Source organism: Lathamus discolor, chromosome 3 (genome assembly GCF_037157495.1).
Source record: "Lathamus discolor isolate bLatDis1 chromosome 3, bLatDis1.hap1, whole genome shotgun sequence".
Classification (NCBI taxonomy): domain Eukaryota; kingdom Metazoa; phylum Chordata; class Aves; order Psittaciformes; family Psittacidae; genus Lathamus; species Lathamus discolor.
The window spans coordinates 79654248-79674258 of record NC_088886.1 but is presented as its reverse complement, the minus strand read 5'-3'; the positions used below and the strand labels follow the sequence as shown (position 1 = coordinate 79674258).

General features: G+C 37.3%; 1 protein-coding gene across 1 annotated transcript in view; it reads left to right on the top strand.

Moving 5' to 3' along the window:
* PGAP1 (post-GPI attachment to proteins inositol deacylase 1) overlaps positions 1–20011 on the top strand; it is a 40779-nt gene that overhangs the window by 3108 nt on the left and 17660 nt on the right. Inside the window, exons 2-16 of the mRNA XM_065669977.1 lie at positions 1300–1453; positions 4900–5075; positions 5699–5870; positions 6937–7097; positions 8681–8733; positions 8910–8976; positions 10484–10589; positions 12338–12393; positions 12479–12562; positions 14030–14079; positions 16352–16403; positions 16611–16688; positions 18137–18212; positions 18503–18576; positions 18669–18720. Of these exons, the coding sequence (XP_065526049.1) occupies positions 1300–1453; positions 4900–5075; positions 5699–5870; positions 6937–7097; positions 8681–8733; positions 8910–8976; positions 10484–10589; positions 12338–12393; positions 12479–12562; positions 14030–14079; positions 16352–16403; positions 16611–16688; positions 18137–18212; positions 18503–18576; positions 18669–18720 (1411 nt within the window). The remainder of the gene's footprint in view (positions 1–1299; positions 1454–4899; positions 5076–5698; positions 5871–6936; positions 7098–8680; positions 8734–8909; positions 8977–10483; positions 10590–12337; positions 12394–12478; positions 12563–14029; positions 14080–16351; positions 16404–16610; positions 16689–18136; positions 18213–18502; positions 18577–18668; positions 18721–20011) is intronic.

Genomic DNA, 20011 nt, shown 5'->3' with positions numbered 1-20011 from the left:
TAGATGCAATTGAGAGAAACAACTGAAATATGTAAAATAATTGCTTACTTGAAATAGAAGCATCTCTGAGAGACTTTAGAGAAGATTTCCGACGCAAAACCGAGTTTAATTTTGACCTTACTCTATAAAACAGTATTTTCTTAAAATACAAATTACACCATAATAAATTTATTTTAATGATCTTATTTATCTCTTAATTGTTGTGACATAAACAATCAAATGCTACAGCAGGTGTATTTGCATTCTTAGAATTTTTAACATTCCATGTCTTACAAACTCAGAATTGTAAACCAGCCAGCCTCCATATAGGAGTTAAATGGTTTCCTGTTTAGCACTTACTTGGCTTAAAGAAGTATGATTTGGCTCTAAGAGTCATAACATACAGGTTTAAGACTTAATGATCACCTAGCTTTCTGGCTCAAACTGATTTTGTTCTTTTCTCTTTTGGAATAAATTCTGTGATAGCTTAGGTGGTTAGTTGTTATCTTCTTTGTTTTAATACAAGAAATGTGGTCGTCTTTAAGATGGCAATTGACTGTGTAAGTTGGATCCTGAGTTGTTACAAAATCAGGTTGTCATCACTAGGCCACAAAACTGAGTCTGAAAACCACAACAAAACTAAGCCCCTAAAGTATCATGAGTTTATTTTTTTTCTCGCTAGTCATACTAAGGTTGTTTAAATTCCCATTGCAGGTTACATCTCTTAAAATCATCTAAGAGAGCTCGTACCACATCTGTAATTTACCATGACATAAGAGTTGTCATCTGACAGTCGCCTACACACCCCTATTCTCAAGGTTTATCTTTGGTATCGGGCACAGTGGCACATCCTTGTTTGGAGTTACATGGTATTGCAAAGGATTCCAGACCTGTTCACGTGCATTAGGATTGCTGACATGCCCCAGTTTCTGGTCCAATATTCTAATGTCCTGGGAGAAGTAGTCAGGTTTGGACATGCTTTCCCCCTGGAATTCACCCTGGATTTACTTTGTGAATGTGCATCTTTAAAGGATACAGAAATGCATTATTTGTAGTTTGTTTCAAAGCCAGGTAAAATCAATAGCTGTTTAAAATAAATAACCGCAGCCAGTCATTATGCACAGTAATACCTACTTAAAATACTTTATGGTTTTTTTTTTTTAAAGCAAAACCCAGTTTTCATTCTGTATTCTTTAGACTGTAATTTAAAACAATAATATGAAACGTAAGCCAGATCATTTAAATGACTGGATAGACACTATGTTTTCTTGTTGGCAACAAAATAAGAGGTATTTGTTTTCTTTTTAACTTTTGCAACAGAAAATAAAATTACCCAAGAAAACAGCCAGACGATACCCAGCATATGAGCTGTATCTCTATGGGGAAGGGAACTACGCCAAAGAAAACAAAAATCTCCTATTGACAGGAATTCCAGTTCTTTTTCTTCCTGGGAATGCTGGCAGTTACAAACAAGGTAAGTGTTTGCCTGAGTTACAGGTATATTATGAAGAGGTCTCATATTGATGCATTAGTCGCAAGAGGTTTTCTATTTGAAATGATACCAAGTCCGGATGATCAGTCCTGTTAAGATGTAGATATCCTAGTTAGTCGATGGTTAATTTCAAGCAGTCAAAATAGGTTATTTTTGGTTTGAAATCAGTTGAACACTTGAGCCATAATATTTTTCTGGAGTGAGACTTTAATTTTGGCAAGCCAGAAGCAGTACAGTTTGTGCCCTACTATGGCACCCCTGCTGTAATTTTGATTGTAAACATCTAGTTGGTTTTGATTTGAACATACTTAGAGCAGTTATGCCAAGTAAAACAAGACCTGAATTTGATTAGAAGAAACTGAAGAAGGTACCATCTGTGATGTTGAGTGACTACATGCTATTGAGTTAGGCATCATCTTGTGGCTTGCCCTGTAGCTTCATTGTTTCCTACTTTTTTATGTAGTGATGTTTTTCCCTTAGCATCATCTTCCCACTTTACACACAGCCTGCTGTTGTTTTTCAGGTTATACCCTGTTACACTTCAATGCTCCAAATGAAAAGAAGTAATTGTTTTAAAGCATTTTAATTTTTCATTGTAAATACAGAAATTAGTAGTTTGATAACATGAAGTATTGTGTTTAAGTGTTTGTTCAGGTATATGGGATTCCTTCCAGGCTGGCTTTGTCAGACTGTTATTTTTTTGTTTTCTAAAATGGCCTTTGAAGCAGTAACACTCCTAGTAACACTCTTAGGATGTTAGCAAAGTTGATGTGTATGAATGGGGAACACTACCACAATCTAAACGCTGATGTCTTACTGTGATGATTCTTCCTCATATTTGCACTAAGCTTGATGATTGAATTAGCTGATTTCAGAGAAACTTTGCAAAGTTATTTTCTTTAGGAACACACTCGCTTAGCTTATGACAAAGTAAAATATTTTACCAACTCAGACTTTCAGAAAACCCATGCAGGCACAACAGCATCCAAAGAAGACTGCAAACATAATGATTATGAAGGATGCCATATGGACTTTTGTAGTTGTGCGTAAAATATTGCAGATCTGTGAATTAATGCTGTCTCTATAAACACGGCAGCACATCACTATGCAGGAAATAGAATGGTACTTTCAGCGCATGTTAGGAATCAAAAGGAACTATCTGAATAAAAACCTAAACTGGGCGAGTAGAAGTACTACATGCTATGGATATAATGTGTGGATAGAATCAGTAAATATTTAAATACTTTGAGAAATTGCTTTGGGGAGACTGGCAATAAGTCATAAGTGCATTTTCCAAAATCTTTGTTAAAATAAATTTTTCTGCCTTAATCAGTGGCTCAGAATAGTTTTTGTTTTATTATGGAATTCATGAAAATTTGAATTTTGTTCAGAATTTGTGGGATAACACTCTCATTGTGATACCTGGATGAGCAAAGAAAGTATTGCTGCTGTTCTTTTCAGAATTTCTTAAAAGCTATGAATATTTGCTGAGCACTGTAGAGAAAAGTGCTGCTGCTGCCTTTGCTGGGCTCATTATTTTCATAGAATCATAGGCCCATTTAGGTTGGAAATGACCTTTAAGATTCTTGAGTCCAAACATAAACCTAATGCTGCCAAGTCTACCATGTCCCCAGGCACCAAATCTATAACTCACTGAAATACCTCCAGGAGTAGTCAGTCTCTGGACAGCCTGTTCCAATGGCTGACAACCCTTTCTGTGAAGAAATTTTTCCTAATACCCAGTCTAAACCTCCCCTGGCATGACTTGAGACCATTTTCTCTTGTCCTATTGCTTGTTAGTTGTGAGAAGAGACCAACACCCACCTTGCTACAACCTCCTTTCAGGAGGTTTTGATGTGTTACAGGCACTTTTGAGACGTATTAGTTCATCATCTTTCCTGTGCATTAAAATGAACTTAAAAAATTCAGACTTGGAGTAGAAGATGGTGATCTGGTTTAATTGTTGGGAACGAGCCTGAGGCTGGGAAAAGTGAGATCCTGGTTCTATTTAGGAATCTGTCAAACACTTGCCTTGTAGTCTTTGGCAATATTCTTGTTTGTTTTACCATTATCTCCAAGGTATAAATACGTGATAAGATACTTGATCTTTTAAACACTTTTTGTCTTTTTCAAGCCATTTTGAAAGTGTTTTTATTGCTTATTAGCCATAGTTAGAATTGGTGAAATGATTGACCACAAACCAGATGTATAATATCATGAAATCTGTTTGGGTTCTTGAACATACAAAATATTTCAAAAAGACTATTTTCCCATTTCATGAGCTTCACTGATACTTGTTTGATACATTACTTTCTACAAGCAAACTTTTCCAAGAAGGAGGATTCTGCAGCCTGCAGATCTCTGAAACCATTGCACTCTAGAATAACCTTGCTTCTGTGTGCCAGATTTGGGCAGACCTTTCTGGCCATCATTACTTATTTTATATACTTGCTTTTGGGGACTTTCTTTTATTTTCTTATTTCCCTACCATGCTTTTTTATTTGCAGCTGTTACTGTTCCCATCCTGCCATGTCTCCATGGAAACTCAGGGAAAATTCTGCACTCAGAAGGCGGTATTAAATAGCAGGCAGGGTTAGATGGAGAAGACAGGTCAGAAGGAAGAACCTGTAAATCTAATATTTTCTCCCTCAAGGTTTCAGTTGGGAAAGTTTGGTTTTCCAGTCCTCTATACATCAAGCAGGGTTTGCTTTTCCAGTCCTCTCTACATCTCAGTGGCATCTGGGAATATTGTCTTAGTCTTCAAGGGAATCTGAAAAAAGTTTAGCAGTAGCAGTGCCTCTGGAGTTGAAGTCAAGAATGCTCATTTCACCTTCTTGTCCTTACTGGTGCTAACAAAGGTGCAAATGGGATGAGAAAAGCAGTGCTCAGGTGGAAGAACATAATCCTTGATCTTGTATACATTTTATTTTGATATAAAATATCTCTGTAGTCAATGTAGTTAACTGCATTAAGGTAGTGCAGGTAGTGGTTAACTGCCATAAGCATAGCATGCAGCTCTTGGTAACTCATTTTAAGCTTTCTTTTAATCTGATAAGTTTTTGCTTTTCCACATTCTTCTGTAAGCTCTTGTTATGATATGTTTACTATTTTTTTTAATCAGAGGGATTCCTATGAAAATAGGAAATGATTATATCTTTTCCCATTTTACAGTTCAGTTCTGACAGTGACTGGCTGATACTTTTTATCTAATTATTTGTATTTTCAGACCTGCTTTTGCAGAACAAGTGTGGTTGCATATGAGAAAAGAGTTTATTTGCTTTTAGATGTCTCTTTCAGCTCAAGTTATTTATAAATAATGTGTTTAAGATAACATTTGTCTCAATAGATGATATATTTGTGTGTTTGTCTATGATGGTGCTAAGCAGCGAGTATTAGACTATTCTAATTGACGTGGTTTCTTTTCCTAGTCCGTTCTCTTGGCTCCATTGCACTTAGAAAAGCAGAAGATGTTGACTTCAAGTATCATTTTAATTTCTTCAGTGTCAACTTTAATGAGGAGTTGGTTGCATTGTATGGTGGTAGTCTGCAACGACAGACCAAGTTTGTGCACGAATGCATAAAAGTAATTCTTAAGTTGTACAAGGTAAATACATGATGTATGCTGAATGATGTACTTGCATCTGGGAATGGAATTCTGGCTGCCTTTTCTGTCAGAAAACTGAATGATGAATAAAGGAAGGAGACTTTATAATGTGTATAGATAATTGAATGTGATAATAATGCAACAGAAAATTGCTGTTCTTTAGTAGATTTTTAATACATGTGATAACCCCAGAGCTTTGGTTAGTGTCTGTATTGTGTTTCTAAAGAAATACTTCCATGCACAGTGTATGCTTTTTTTTGTAGTAGAGATGTTATCTTTCCCTTGCTTATTAAAATACTAATATAACATCACGATCCTTGCAGTTTTCTGTAGGAAAGTTCTTTGATATTCTATGTCCCCAAGACTCTCAGAAATTAAAATAAGCCTAAATTGCTTATGTATGCACAGGCTATATAATATTTCCTTTTGAGATGGAAACTTCATGTTAAGCATGCTTTTTTGAGACAGCAAATAAATTTGTATTCAGTTTATAAACTCATAAGGTTGATCCTAGTTGACATTATCCTTGAGAGAACATGAGTAAATTGCTGCAAAAAAAATGTATAACTGATCACCATAGTTCAGTGTCAAATCTATTTGTGATATGTTGCTCTTTGCTTAAGGATCAAGAATTTGCACCGAGCAGTGTTGCAATAGTAGGTCATTCCATGGGTGGTCTTGTTGCAAGGGCATTGTTTACTCTGAAGAATTTTAAGCCTGAACTTATAAACCTCCTTATTACACAAGCCACACCTCATGTTGCACCTGTAATGCCTTTGGACAGATATCTTACTGGTAAGTATTGCAGGTTATCTAATTACATTGTATTTCTTTTTTGAGCATCTCAAGCATTAATAGATGGGATTCTTGCAGGTCAACAGCATAAGCTGCTGTTTAGTTTACTGTAATCTATTCCTTTGTTACTCAGGTGGTTGGTTGAGAGTGCTGGGATGCTGGGAGAAAGTAAAGTGATACAAAATGCATTATGGGGACTTGAGCTTCTGGAGCTCTCAATAATTTGTAATTATGCTGAGTTGCAGAGCATGTACTTAAGTTTCTAAGCTCTCCAGTGAGTGATGTTTTTTTCTTTCTGTTTTGTAAACCCTGACTCCAATGGCATTCTTTATCAACTGAGTTACCTCAATAGCATGATTTCAGTAGAAGTTGCTGAATTTAATGTTTGTCATGCCCAAAGTTTGGGGGGTGAGAATATTAAATATAGATCTGTCTATATATTTTATGTAGTATATTTACACAAAAGATGGATTGTATTTTCTGCTCACCTAAATAGCTGTGGCATAAAAAAATATGCCACAGTATCGTCATTATGCAGGTACTGTACACTTCTTGAAAAGCTAAATTTGACTAAACTATGCTGATGTAATATGTGCTCAGTGATAATTGTGCTGCTGCATGTAGATGTTTAGGTAATTGGTGAAGGAAAGGGAGTAAACGTTTATTTTCATTATTCTCTGTGGCACCCGAAAGCAGTGGATCATCTTTAGCTGCTGAATTTGATTAATTGTGCTTATGTTAATTCTCCTACAATTGATTGCAATGCAGTGCTTCTTCCTTGCTCACTCTTTCTGGACTGTGGCTGTCCTTCAAATCTATCTATGGCTTGCTACTGTAACAATATATGTGCTCTGCTGATATAGAAAGTGTAAGCGTATCTGGCTTTCATAACTGCTACCTCCTTGGGGTTAAAATAATAATTTTCCTTCCTTGTGTGACTCAAAAGTGATAATCAGAGCTTGAATGCCTCTAGGGGGGGCTTACAGAAACTTTTAGTTTATATAGCTTTTTTGTGTATCAAATAGACTTATGGGGAAATTGTGATTTATTTTAATATATTTTATAGATTTTTATACATCTGTAAACAATCATTGGATTCTAAAGGCCCAAGAGTTAAGAAATTTAACTACCCTTTCTGTGGCGGGAGGATTCAGAGATTACCAAGTTCGTTCAGGACTGGCTTTTCTACCAAGATCGAGTCAACATGACAGTGCCTTATCTGTTGTGGTAAAAAAGCAGACTACTTTTTGGGGTTTGCATGGAGCTGTGTTAAATAGTTATTTATGTAATGCATGTATTGGTGTCTAATTATAGTCTATATGTGCAGGATAGGATAACTAAATATAAAACCCCAAAGTAGATAGTATATGGCTGGTTATAAAACCAGAACTAGTTGATGCAGTATAAATGAGTGTCCAATAATAAGAGTATGTGTTGGGGTTGATTTGAATCATCTGCCACTTGGTACTGTTTCTTCTCACCACCTTCTTGCACCTGTCCAGATCCAGAACTCAGGTTTCATTTTCCAGCATTTTTGCAAGAGATGTGTATATGGAGACTAACAGATGTGCAGTATAGAAGTAAACTGTTTGGCTATAAAAAGAGAGCTTTCGTTTGGGGTCTTCTTTTTGTCTTTTTTGCTTTTCAAAGAATTGAGGAATAGAAAGGATGTACTGGATCATCAAGACCAGTCTTCTGCTTTTGTAGGCATCTATCTCCTTCCAAAATTAAAGTAGTTAGGTTAGTCATTCTATCCCCCTGCCATCAACCTGTTCCTTACATGGGAGAAGCTGGAAAACACTCCCCAGCAGGGAGAAAATGTTTAATTTCCAACTTCCATTTACTGCACAAAAGCCAGTTCTTAATTGCATTTGCTCTGACATCAGCTTGAAACGTTGTCCAAAATAGTTGCATTCACTTGGTGTTTACCTCCCTGTCCGTTGTACAGAAAGCTGTCTATAAATAGCCCAGCTCTGATTCTGCTACGCTAAGAAGATTAACTCTGCATTCCCTTTGTCCTAGTATCCATTCCCTACATCTGCTTTACTTTAATTTTCATTGAGTATTGGTGCCAGAATTTTGCATGAGATCTTGCTCGTGTTGTGGTGCCAGTTTTTTGTTTTGTGGGTTTGGTTTGGGGTTTTTTGGCTTGGGGATTTTTGGTGATTTTTTTGTTTGGTTTGGGTGTTGCTTTGTTGTTGTTTGGTTTGCTTTTTTTTCTTCCCAAATGTAATGCAGTAATAGTTCATAGCTTACTTGAATCAAGTTGTACAACTAGGTGTTGAGCTCCATTTATGGGAGGCATTTTTGATATTATTAGTCCCTAAAATGCGATACATGTAATACACTTATACAAAGGAATAGCTTCCAACTGTCCAGTTCTTTCTGCGTGATGTTCTGATGCTGCTTTCTGTTGAGGATGCCCTTGATTTTTCAGCAGCAGCTTTCTATCCTGTATGCCAGGATCACTTACTAAAATAGTAAGATTAGTCATAGAAACTGTCTTTAAAGAAATTTTTGGTAAGTTTCCTTCACACCATTATTTGCCCTCTCACCACAGCGTCTGCTATGTAAAATAGATGACTTGGTCATTTTGTATTACAAGTTCTGTTTTCAACTGCTTTAGCACTTGTAAGGTTTTTGACTGAAGAAGCCATTGTATTATACCCAAGTCCCTGAAACGCTTCAGATAAACACTATTCTTTTCAATAATTATGCAAATATGTTTAAATAGGGAGGGGAAAGGCTTGCTTAGAATTTTAAAATGTTGAATACTAACAAAATCTGCACTTCTTTCCTTCCCCAAACAGAGCTCAGCTGTACCTAGAGCTTGGGCCTCAACAGACCATCTCTCCATAGTGTGGTAAGCTAAAGACAAAGGTTAATCGGCTGTCTGTCCGTCCCTCTGTTCTCTACTGTTATCACATTATACAATAATTTAACTTCAGCATAATATTACTGCAGCGTCTCTTCTGACCACTTTCATACCCCTCGGTATTTCTTTTCTGGATTTAACTTTACTTGTTCTGTCTCTTGTAGGTGCAAAGAATTGATCCTGGCTACCATTAGAGCTTTTTTTGATCTCATAGATGAAAATACAAGGCAGGTTTGTATATGTGATCTCCTGTATATTCCCTCATCACACTTTCTACTTCCATTCCTGAATACTTAATCAGGACAAGTGTTACCCTATTGGACAGAAAACTCCTTTTTGATTATTCTGAGTCATGCTGAGAAAATTATTGCTGTGTTATACCAGTCACTGACAAATCCTGTGGCTTTGTGTTGTTTCACCAACGTGTCAGAAATAACTAGGTTTAACTCAGTTTTTATTGTTGACCGCTTGATGCTTTATAGCTGGGACATGGGTTACACTTTTCTTCCATAATGCGGCAGGTTTAGTTGACCTTGCCCCATGAGAAACAGATTTTGCTAGCTATGTAGCTTTGAATGACCTCTCAATGTGTGCTCGTTACCGTCTCTGACTATAAAGGGTGCAAAACTGTGATAGTTTAACTGGGACATAATAATTCTCACCATGTGGTGTTGTCAGTGGACAGCATACATTTGCAAATAGCATTTCCAAAAATAGAATGATACTAGCATATCTGTTTACCTTCAGGTATCATTATTTGCTGCTTTTCTAAACAAATAACCTGCATCTTACCTTTTGAAAACTGTTAGCGAGATCTGCCATTATACTCTGTTCTTTCTGAGATGTATGAAGCACTAAACATAACTTGGTATTAAAGTCCAAGAGGTTGAAAATACATAACAGCAGAGCCCCAGACATAGAAGAGAAGGGCTTCCAGGTGTTCTTTTTGAGGCAATTTGAGGCAAACTTCTCTAGTTTCTTAGGTGTACTCACTTTAACATGTGATTTAAAGAGACAGAAAGGAGGTGCAGTTGTTCTGGAGTTGACTGGCAGAGCGCTGGATGGTAAAACTTCTCAGAAATCAGTCGTAATGCCGCAATTCTGAAAAGATGAATAGGCAAAAGTCAGTCCTGGGAATTTTATTTTGAATACTACCACCCCCCAGAAAAACCCCAGACAAACAAATAAAACAACCCCAAACAAAAGCAAATCCCACTGTAGCGCTACAGCTATGTGAATGCTTGAAATGTTGAGGTGTAATGTAATAAGCTGGATTTGTGAATTCAGACTAGTAAATATAACTGAGGATTTTCCTGAAATTCTGGCATAAATGTGTTATTTTGGGAAGAATGCATGTACGTCTATAAAGAAAGTATGGTAGAATGGTTTCCTTGTGTTAAGAGTAGGCAAGCATATAAAACTCCTAAAAGTTTCAGCTATGCTTTATAACATGTTATAGAATATCTTAATTACATATAATATGTAATAAATAATATATAACATGACATATAATAGATAATATTTCACGTAACATGTTTAGACTGTCTGTATTGCAGTGATTGACTACTGATGGCACTTCATGTGTTCAGATTGTTGAATTTGGAATAGAAAATATACCATGTCTTGTAACAATTGTTCCTGTCTTTCATCCCCAAAACTGTATTGTGAGCTATGATCATGTCATATAACAATACTTATTTATAAGCATGTTTTCAAGTTTTATTTTACTATTTTTTAGATAACTGAGGATCCAAAGAAGAGGATGTCTGTATTGAATCACCACTTTGTGAGACATCCTGCAAAGATATTTGAAGAAAATCCTGAAGCTTTTACAGAACTCACAGGTGAACACCAGTTTTTCTTTTGAACAGGATTTGGTGACACTCATTTGTTAATAGTTACATCTTCTTTCTGACAAACTTCTGGAATACATTTTGTCTTTCTTCAGACATTGCTAAAATTATATATGGGTTATAGACCCAAACTGTGAGCTTTTGTGTGGTGTCAGCACATGAAAATCTGTCATTTTTATATGATGGGAGACAAGCTGGAGTCATATTTACATCAAGGTGTTCAGTAGAAAATATCAGAATATGGGAATAGCTGGATGTCAAAAGTACAGTCTAATACATGCTTACATCCCATGACTGTGAGAGGTATAATATGGGTGTTGTAGAGCCATTGTGTTAGTTCTATGCTACTCGTGGAAATCCTGAATATTCAGATCTGCTTAATCTTCCTTTTTTTTCATGACATGGCAGGGTAAAATGGACTGCACGCAAATGGTTTCCTTGTAACTGCTAAGAATGCGTAGTTAAAGGTGCGAAATTTGACTGCATGAAGTGTTAGGAACAAACCAGAACTTTTGCAGAGCACGGCTGTGTTCTCAGTTTTGCTGAAATGGGCTGAACCATTTTATGAAAGCCATTTTATTTCGGGAATTTTCTTAATGTAAGCTGTTGCAGAACTACTAAGGTAGCTTGAACTTCAGTGCTCTGTTTTGGCTGTCCTCATATGAGGAGGCATTTAGGCATTGAAGTGAGTATGGAGCAGATTCACCCCAACATGGTTAGCTGCTGCGCATAGGACATGAGGGAGAGAGGCTGGGTGAACTGGGTTTTTCATGCTAAGGAGAATGCTAAGGGGGATCCTGTTGTTGTCTTCAACTACCTAATGAAAGATTGCAGAGGTGAGGCTAGACTTTTCTCATACGTGCACAGTGATAACACACAAGCAGTAGAGTCCAGTTACAACAAAAGAAATTCCAATTAGATATTTTTCCTAAGAAACCTCAGCCAGTTTCCTGGCTGGCTTGACCACCAGGAGTGGGGGTCATACACTGGAACAGGTGCCCAAAGAGGTTGTGGAACTGATTTTCTTGTTTGCTTGTCTTTTTATTTGGTCAGGTTTTAGCAATAAAGAGGAAAAGATTTAAATTAGATTTCATGTTTGCATCTTCCTATTTGTGGTGACTTCCTGACACTTAGGTAAATTTCTGTGATGAACTTGTTACTCTAGTTATATAGAAGAAAGATTCAAACTTTCTTGCATGATAACTTGCATTGTTGATATCTCTGACATCTTCATTTTTTCTCTTACTCTTTTTTCTCCAGACATACCTTTAAACTGCTACTCTTTTCTTGTACATGGTATTCACTTCATCGTGGACTTGATTCTACACAAGTTTCTGTATTAATTTTCTTAAAAGTCAGTCAGGAACAGATAATCTAATGTTCTGTTTCTAACGTTTCCTCAACTTTAATCAGTCACCCTGTAATTGCATTAATACCATACAGGTATTAATTCATTTTGTTGCCTTGAGAGCTTTATTTCAAGATCCATAAAGCTTTTATTTCACAGTGAATATATAGTAATTATAATGGATCCCAGGGTTTTGCTGTTTCTTGGGTAACTGGTGATAGCTGTTGCATGTAATTCTAAACAGAAACAATCCTGACTGATGATTAAAGCTTGTAAAGTTTATGGCCATTTACAGGTAAGAGAAAAGACCTTGGCGATAAGTAAAAGATAAGATTTTGGGAATAAGGAGAATAGTTCCTGCAGTGTGGCATATAAAACCATTTATTTTTAGGAACTTTCATGTGGATTACAGTCAAAGCCTCAAAATGGACTTACTCAGTTTACAATGTAAGTAACTTTTTCCCCTCCTTGTGTTCTTATATTTATTTTTTTTACTGATGAGCAGTTCTTTTTTTTTTTTTTTTCTTTTAAGGATTCTGATGGAAAATATTTCACATTTCCTCTTGCAAGTCACAGAAAATCCTACAGTCATATTCACTGTGAAAGCACTCTGTTGGTGAGAAAATACTACTTTAATGTCTTGAGTTTGTTTATAAAGCTGCTTTTTTTTTTTTATATTCAGTTCTACTGCAGTTTTAAGACAGTTTAATGAACAGTTGTTGAAATTGCTGCCATCCATTTACGTTCACGGCTTAATACATTGTGTTAAATGTACTTCCTGTTTTATCACATCACACTTGGTGTTCAAGATCTGAAACCTTCAATGCCACCTGATGGCTTTGAAGGCATTGAATAAAACGTTAGATGTTTATTTTTGCCTCTCTTATGGCTACCCCCAGATGACTTTCTCCTTTAATTTAGTGCAGTTCTGTATTGATGGGTTTGAATGAAGAAGTTATTTTTAGTGGTGCCAAGATTCAGCCATACTTGTAATTTGGCAAAGCTGTTTATAAGTTTGCTTTGTCATAATAGAATTTAAGTTGGCCTGAAAGGCTACAGAGGTCTTCCACTAAGCAGTGGAACAGAGTGGAAGCCAGATGAAAAACCAGCAACTTCTCAGTTGTCTCCCCTGTTGAGAGGAGAGGTCATAATGTGCATTTCTTAGATTTTTAGCTTAAGACACATAAGTTCAACCAAAATGGTTTTGGTTTTAATATTTTTTTGAAAGGAGTGAATATAATATCTTAGCAAACTGGAGATGGGTAAATATGCTTTTCAGAATAACGTATTTTAGATGAGTGGCAACAAAAATTGAGATGCTTTCCCATTCCATCCTGTCTGTCCTTGTTGCCACTCCTTCCCTTACCAAAGAGGTTCATACCACCACTGTGGAAAAAAAAGATAGTATATTCATTGCGCTTTTCTAAGTGTTCTTCCCAGTAGCACGTTCAGTATGTACAAAGTTGTGATCTTAGTTGTGCTTCACGGGGTAACTTTTGCCTTTGTTATGATATCTGAAAGGTGGGAAATGGTAATTATTTTAAATGGTTTCTGGAAACCCCCACCTTTCACTCTTATGTTTTGGCTTTCCATCCTTGTGATTCCAAGATTATGATGTAAGACTTTTAATGGAGGATATCCCTTGCTGTTAATACAGAAGTCTAACTTCACTGTGAAATAAAGAAAAAAGTTGGTGGATATCTTTCATTGTAAATAACTGAGGAAATCTGCGAGACTGTGTTTGTCTCTTTTGCTTTTGCACTTTAGAATTTGACATCCTTATTAGGGTTTGTTCACTGTCGTGATAGCTGCTGGTGGCACACTTAATAGAAAAGAAGTGAGATGATTATGGAAGTTTGTTCCTGTTTTCCTTAAGTTAATTGCACCAAGGTTCAGGCATCAGAGGATTTTTAGAACAGTTGCTGACATGTGATGCACTGAAACAGCTAGCATGTAGAAGTTGGAGAAGATTATCAGTATTAACTTCTGCATTGTTTGGAGTAAAGAATTGCTATTTTTAATGTATTTATAGATATAGGTACTTACATATGCAATGTACTGTTTTATGTTATTGACTTTACAGGACACAAGTAGCTGGATTTTTGGCTGTATGAACAGTAATTCACCAATGTGGTGAGTATAAACAGTTCCTGTGCTATATTCAAATGGATCTTGTGGGACTACATTTGAATTTAAATCATGTAAAATATCTTTCTCCTAAGGAGAAAGATATTGGGAAGTAAATTTCTTACTGTGAATAATTCATGCTTTCTCTATCACCGGAAATCCGGGGAAGGATAGGTTTTCTTAAAATTACTGCATGAATGCAGAACAGTCAAACCTTTTCGTACTTAAGTTATATTTCTGACCTTCATAGCAGTGATTCACAGTTAGGGTGATTCACAGAATCCCAAGGGTTGGAAGGGACCTAAAAAGATCATCTAGTCCAACCCCCCTGCAAGAGCAGGGTAACCTACAGTACATCACACAGGAACTTGTCCAGGCGGGCCTTGAATATCTCCAGAGTAGGAGACTCCACAACCCCCCTGGGCAACCTGTTCCAGTGCTCTGTCACTCTTACAGTAAAGAAGTTCTTCCTGATGTTAACGTGGAACTTCCTATGTTCCAGTTTACACCCATTGCCCCTTGTCCTATCACTGGATATCACTGAAAAAAGCCTAGCTCCATCATCCTGACACCTACCCTTTACATATTTGTAAACATTGATGAGGTCACCCCTCAGTCTCCTCTTTTGCAAGCTAAAGAGACCCAGCTCCCTCAGCCTCTCCTCATAAGGGAGATGTTCCACTCCCTTAATCATCTTTGTGGCTCTGCGCTGGACTCCTTCAAGCAATTCCCTGTCCTTCTTGAACAGAGCCACTTGTATTCTTGGGGACTTCAGTAGCAACTGCATTACAGACTTGAATAGAAGCATGGGGCAGTCCTCTGGTTGACTTCTTCATCTTGAGGTATAATACAACCTACAACCCTTCAGTTAGGCAGTTATGACTAATGCTTATCCTTAGGCCAGAATTTCAGGCTCTTCTTGTGCCTCTCCTATCTGGGATACGATGATAGTGTAGAAAAACTTGCATTTCTTAGTATGCTTGCTGCATTATGGTGCTCACCCAATTCTAGTTTCATAAATGAATCTTCTGCATCTAATGTATTTTTTGTGTATATCCCATAGCCTGAGTGGAGTGGGGGAAACTGAATCAAGCAGTGTAAAATCTCTGGAGTGTCTGATCAATTCACTGTTGCTTCTTGTGGGTGCTGTGTGCTGAGCTGGATTCCCTAAATTGTGTGTTCTCTTTACATCTTTACATCTTCACATCTTCTAAAGCATCTCTTTGAAATCCTTTAACAGAGTGGATTGAAGCATCTCTGTATTTTTTCTAATTCCAAAATTCCTATTGTCATATGAAAAATATGTAGAAATGTGGGTGGATTTAGTGATTATTTGAATCGGGTCATTACAGTCGTTGCAAAATGAATCTAAACCACTGGCTTAGCTTACATTTGCAAAAGAAGCTCAAAGTAAATTCAGTTGACCCCTCAGATTAGGGAAAGCTTCCAGGTGGAATTGAGCTATAGTGTCTATCTGTTCTGGAGTCTGTGCTGAGGTGTGTAGCCACAGGGTCTTGCCTCCAGTGGGTAGCCAGATGTCATAATTACTTTTTCCTGATCGAGGGAAAAATTGGCTGTTACTCCTTTGTATAACCTTTGATCAGCATCAGTTGCAGGTTAGCTTAGTTCAGGACTGCTACCTTGAAATCTCATCTAATAATAGTGGGTTTTGCTGTGGACTGTATCCTGACATCATGTAACACAATTTATTTAGGGAGAGAGAAATATCCCGGTATTCTAAAAATCATAACTTAAAACAACTGCAGTTCAATGTGTTAACTCAATTAAGTATATACCATTTTAGAATTGCTTTAATTCTAGTTTATATACCATTTGAGAATTGTTAGCTCTGTAGCAGCTAACAATTTTTGATTTATATTGTATGTTTTAGACGTTCCCATAGGAAAAATTGGTACTTTTGATGTTCAAAAAATGGTAATAAAACTGTTCATTCAATGCCAGTGCTGGTTTAGCTTATTATGAGTTTTCATTATGTGTCTACAGTTGCATGGCTAGTAACTGCTGAATGTTTTGTGTATGACAGAGTTAGAGCTTTACTTAACTTGTTTTTGCAAAACCAAGATTTGCAGTTATTTGCAATGATCACAGTTTGAGAAGTTACTACAGAGCTAAGTGCAGTAGGCCCAAACTTGTTCTCATTTTAAAATCTCATGAATCCATACAGAGAGAGAAGAAAGCTGTTATGTTAGTCTACTGTCATAATGTAATACCTGCATAATGAATATGCTCAGCCTTTAATGTGAATGAATTTTTACAGCCTGGAAGCTACTGACTTGTCCTGGAAAGCTGAGTTACTTCCAACCAGCAAGGTAAGGATAGTACATAACTTGTAGGAGGGAGAGGTGCTTTGTGGGGTAGCTGCATGTATGGGAGAAGGATCTGTTCTGTTTCCAGCATTGGAATATGCAGTTGTACTGCAGAGGAAGGAGTCCAAGAGGTGGACATCTGTGAACCGGAGAGGGGCAAGCTAAGTGGTATGCTTGGTAATAGCTTTTAGTTTTTCTTTTCCTTTTAAGGTTGTCATGCTAAAACTTCAGGACCATCCTTCTTTGTCCCACATTGTCGTTCAAGTACCACCCACAGTTGGCAATAAGGTAAGCAAAAACATTAAATGCAGGAATTGCTTGCCTAGTGTGTTCATAGCTTTCAGATGCCATGACGGAAGGAAAAGGAAGTATATTAAATGTGTGCTAAGTTAGAAACCATAGACCTATGCTCCAGTGTGGTTTGAATGTAACTTTATTTTCTGTAAGTGCAGAAATATTTTCACTTGATAAAATACCAAATGCAAGGCATGGCTAATACTTGAAACGTACAAAGCAACAGTTCTCAAACAACTTCTTATTGGAAGTTCTAATGTTCTTACTTGTTTTTCTTGATATTCTGATTGAGTTACTGAATATTTATCTTTTTGAATAGTCAGTTCTGTTATCTGGGGTAGCAGAAAATGCCGTAGATAGTTAAAGGCACCACATATGGATTGAGGAGAGCATGGCGCGAATAACTTTACAAGCTCTGAGACCACAAATAATGTGGTAGACTGAACTGTGCAGAGTTTGATAGTTCTGAATCTCACAGATGAGTTGAATATATTTGCATCAAGGTCTCTCAGGATCCCAGGAAGAGAAACACTTGCAGTGAACCTAAGCAGATGTTGCATATTGCCCAGCTGGGTCTGGCAGGCCTTTCTAGTGAGTCCTGAAAATGGCAGAACTCTGAACTGGGATTTAAAATCTAAGTAGATATGACATTCCTTTCTGCAACACAAATGCAGACTCTGTGGCTATGGTATAATAATCCATGGAACAAGAAATTATTCACAGCTGAAGTGATTGTAATTCTCAACTCTAAGTGTATCTTCAGATACTTGTGACAGAGACATCTTGCAGTTAAATTAGTAATGCACAACATTCTGGATCAGCAAAGATAGATGAGAGCTCACCTGTGAAACGCTAAGTTGCAGTCCAGTATTAAAGCTTGAAAACTGCTTAAAAAAAGTAAATAAATGCTGGATTTACAATGGGATGGAAAATATTTTTCAAGTGAACTAAATGCTTATTAGAGATGGTACAAATCATACCTGCTGGATACTTTGGTTTGCTTTTGCGTGATTAAACTTCAGGAGATAAACTAAAGTTTCTTTTTGCTTAGGAAATTGTATTCAGCGTTTGGAGAAGTCGCTGTTCTTTTCAAACTTCCTCCCTGCCCCCAAATAAAAGAAAAGATGTACCCAAGAAGCAGGGATGTGGACTGGATTCTAGTAATTCTCAGCTGTTTGAATAGCCTTTTGAAGGCTGTTGCAAATGAGTGAGAGCTAAAGTAACCTGGAAGTTATGCTTAAGCTACCCAAGCTTGTATGGCTGTGTGCAGGAACAAACTACCTGCAAGTTGTTTGTTCACCCTATCAGTGCAGTGCAGAGAGGTGGCTTTTCAGTGTTTGTGTCCTGGACTCTGCTTGAGCCTGTGAATAGAATCTGGCAAATGCAAAGGCTTTATAGTCTTGTGCTTGGTTTAGATCTCTATTTGATATCCTGAATTGCAGTATACTTTGGAGTGTGAATTCTTCAAGAAGGATTCCAGAACAGTACAGCTTCCTGTAACGCATCTGTTCTCATTTGGTAAGTATAGCTCATTACTTCTGGGAAAAAATGGAAAACTAATATTACTGATATTTGCATCATAAATGTGCCTTAAAAATTCCAGTGATCAGGAGTTGTTTTTTTTTTTTGTGGTTTGTTTTTACTGAATTTAATACTACTTTTGTTAGTAACAGACAAATAAGAAATGTGGGGGTTTTGACTAATATATATATAGAAGCACATGAGTCTCCTGGAAAAAAAATATCAAAAGATGCAGTGAGTTCTCAAATAATTTTATCTAATATGTGAAAATAATGCATCCTTTATAGGGCTTTCTTCAAGCAAAATTCTATTAAATTCAACTGGCTTACTTTACAATGTACAGCTCCAGCACTTCAACCGAGTAAGAACACTACTTAAATTTTTTGGGGTAATGTAACCACTGTTTGGAGAATGTAAATGATTTTTTTTTTCCCTCTTTTCTTAATGATCTAGATATATCAAGCTTTCAAAATTTATGTAGAGAGCCACTGCCAGTCACTCAAAGGTAAATGTAAGTCTTCTAAAGTACTGTCCTGGGTTCAGCAGCAGCAGTCATTTTTCTCCTTCTTAGGAGCTAGTACAGTGCTGTGTTTTGATCTTTTGGCCTGGGAACAGTGCTGATAACGCCGATGTTTTCAGTTGCTGCTCGAATGTTTGGTCTGGCCAAGGACTTTCTGAGCCTCATGCTCTGCCAGGGAGGAGGGGAGGCCGGGAGGAAGCAGAGACAGGACACCTGACCCAAACTGACCAAAGAGGTATTCCATACCACAGCACGTCATGCCCAGGATGTAACAGAGAGTTACCCGGAAGGGCTAGAGGGACTGCAGGGTTGGATGAGGTATCGGTCGGTGCTCTGCTGGGGGGAGTGGGGTGAGTTATTGGTCGGCTGGTGTTGAGGCGTTGTATTCTTTCCTCTTGTTATTTCCTTTATCATTATTATCATTGGCAAAACATGTGAGCCAGGCAGGTTTTATTTATAAAACAAAGTGTCGTGGTTTAACCCAGCCACAACTAAGTGCCAAGCAGTCACTCACTCACTCACCCCTCACCCCCTTGTGGGATGGGGAAGAGAATTGTGAGGAAAAGAAAGGTTTAGATAAGAACAGTTTAATAATTGAAATAAAGTTAAATATAATAGTAGTAGTAGTGATGAAAAGGGGGGCAACAAAAAGAGGGAGAGAAATAAACCCCAAGAAAGACAAGTGATGCACAATACAATTGCTCACCACCTGCCTGACCCAAGCAGCGACTGGTCCCTTCTGGGCAACTCCCTCATAGTTTATACTGGAAATGATGTGCTGTGGTATGGAATACCCCTTTGGATAGTTAGGGTCGGGTGTCCTGTCTATGCTTCTTCCCGGCTCCTTGTGCCCCTCCTCACTGGCAAAGCATGAGACCGAACAGTCCTTGATCAGGGTAAATGCTGCTGAGCAACAACTAAACCATCAGTGTGTTATCAGGACTGTTCTCAGACTAAAGCCAAAACACAACACTGCACCAGCTACTAGGAAGAAAATTAACTCTTCCGGAGGAAACCTGGCAAATTCTCAAGACAAAAGCTGGTGGTAGCAAAAGTCCTCCCATGCAGTGGGGTTTAGCAAATACTGTTATCTCTTCAAATGTTTCTGCTAATATCTCTCAACTTTCCACTTTTTGTTAAGAAGAATAGCTCAAAGAAAATGTGGAATTAGTCCTCATTTGGTTTTCTTATATCTCAGCAAAGGGAAGTTGAACTTTCAGTAGGATTCTGCGTTATGTTGAAAGTGTTTCTTAAGAATATAACATCTGGCTAGGAT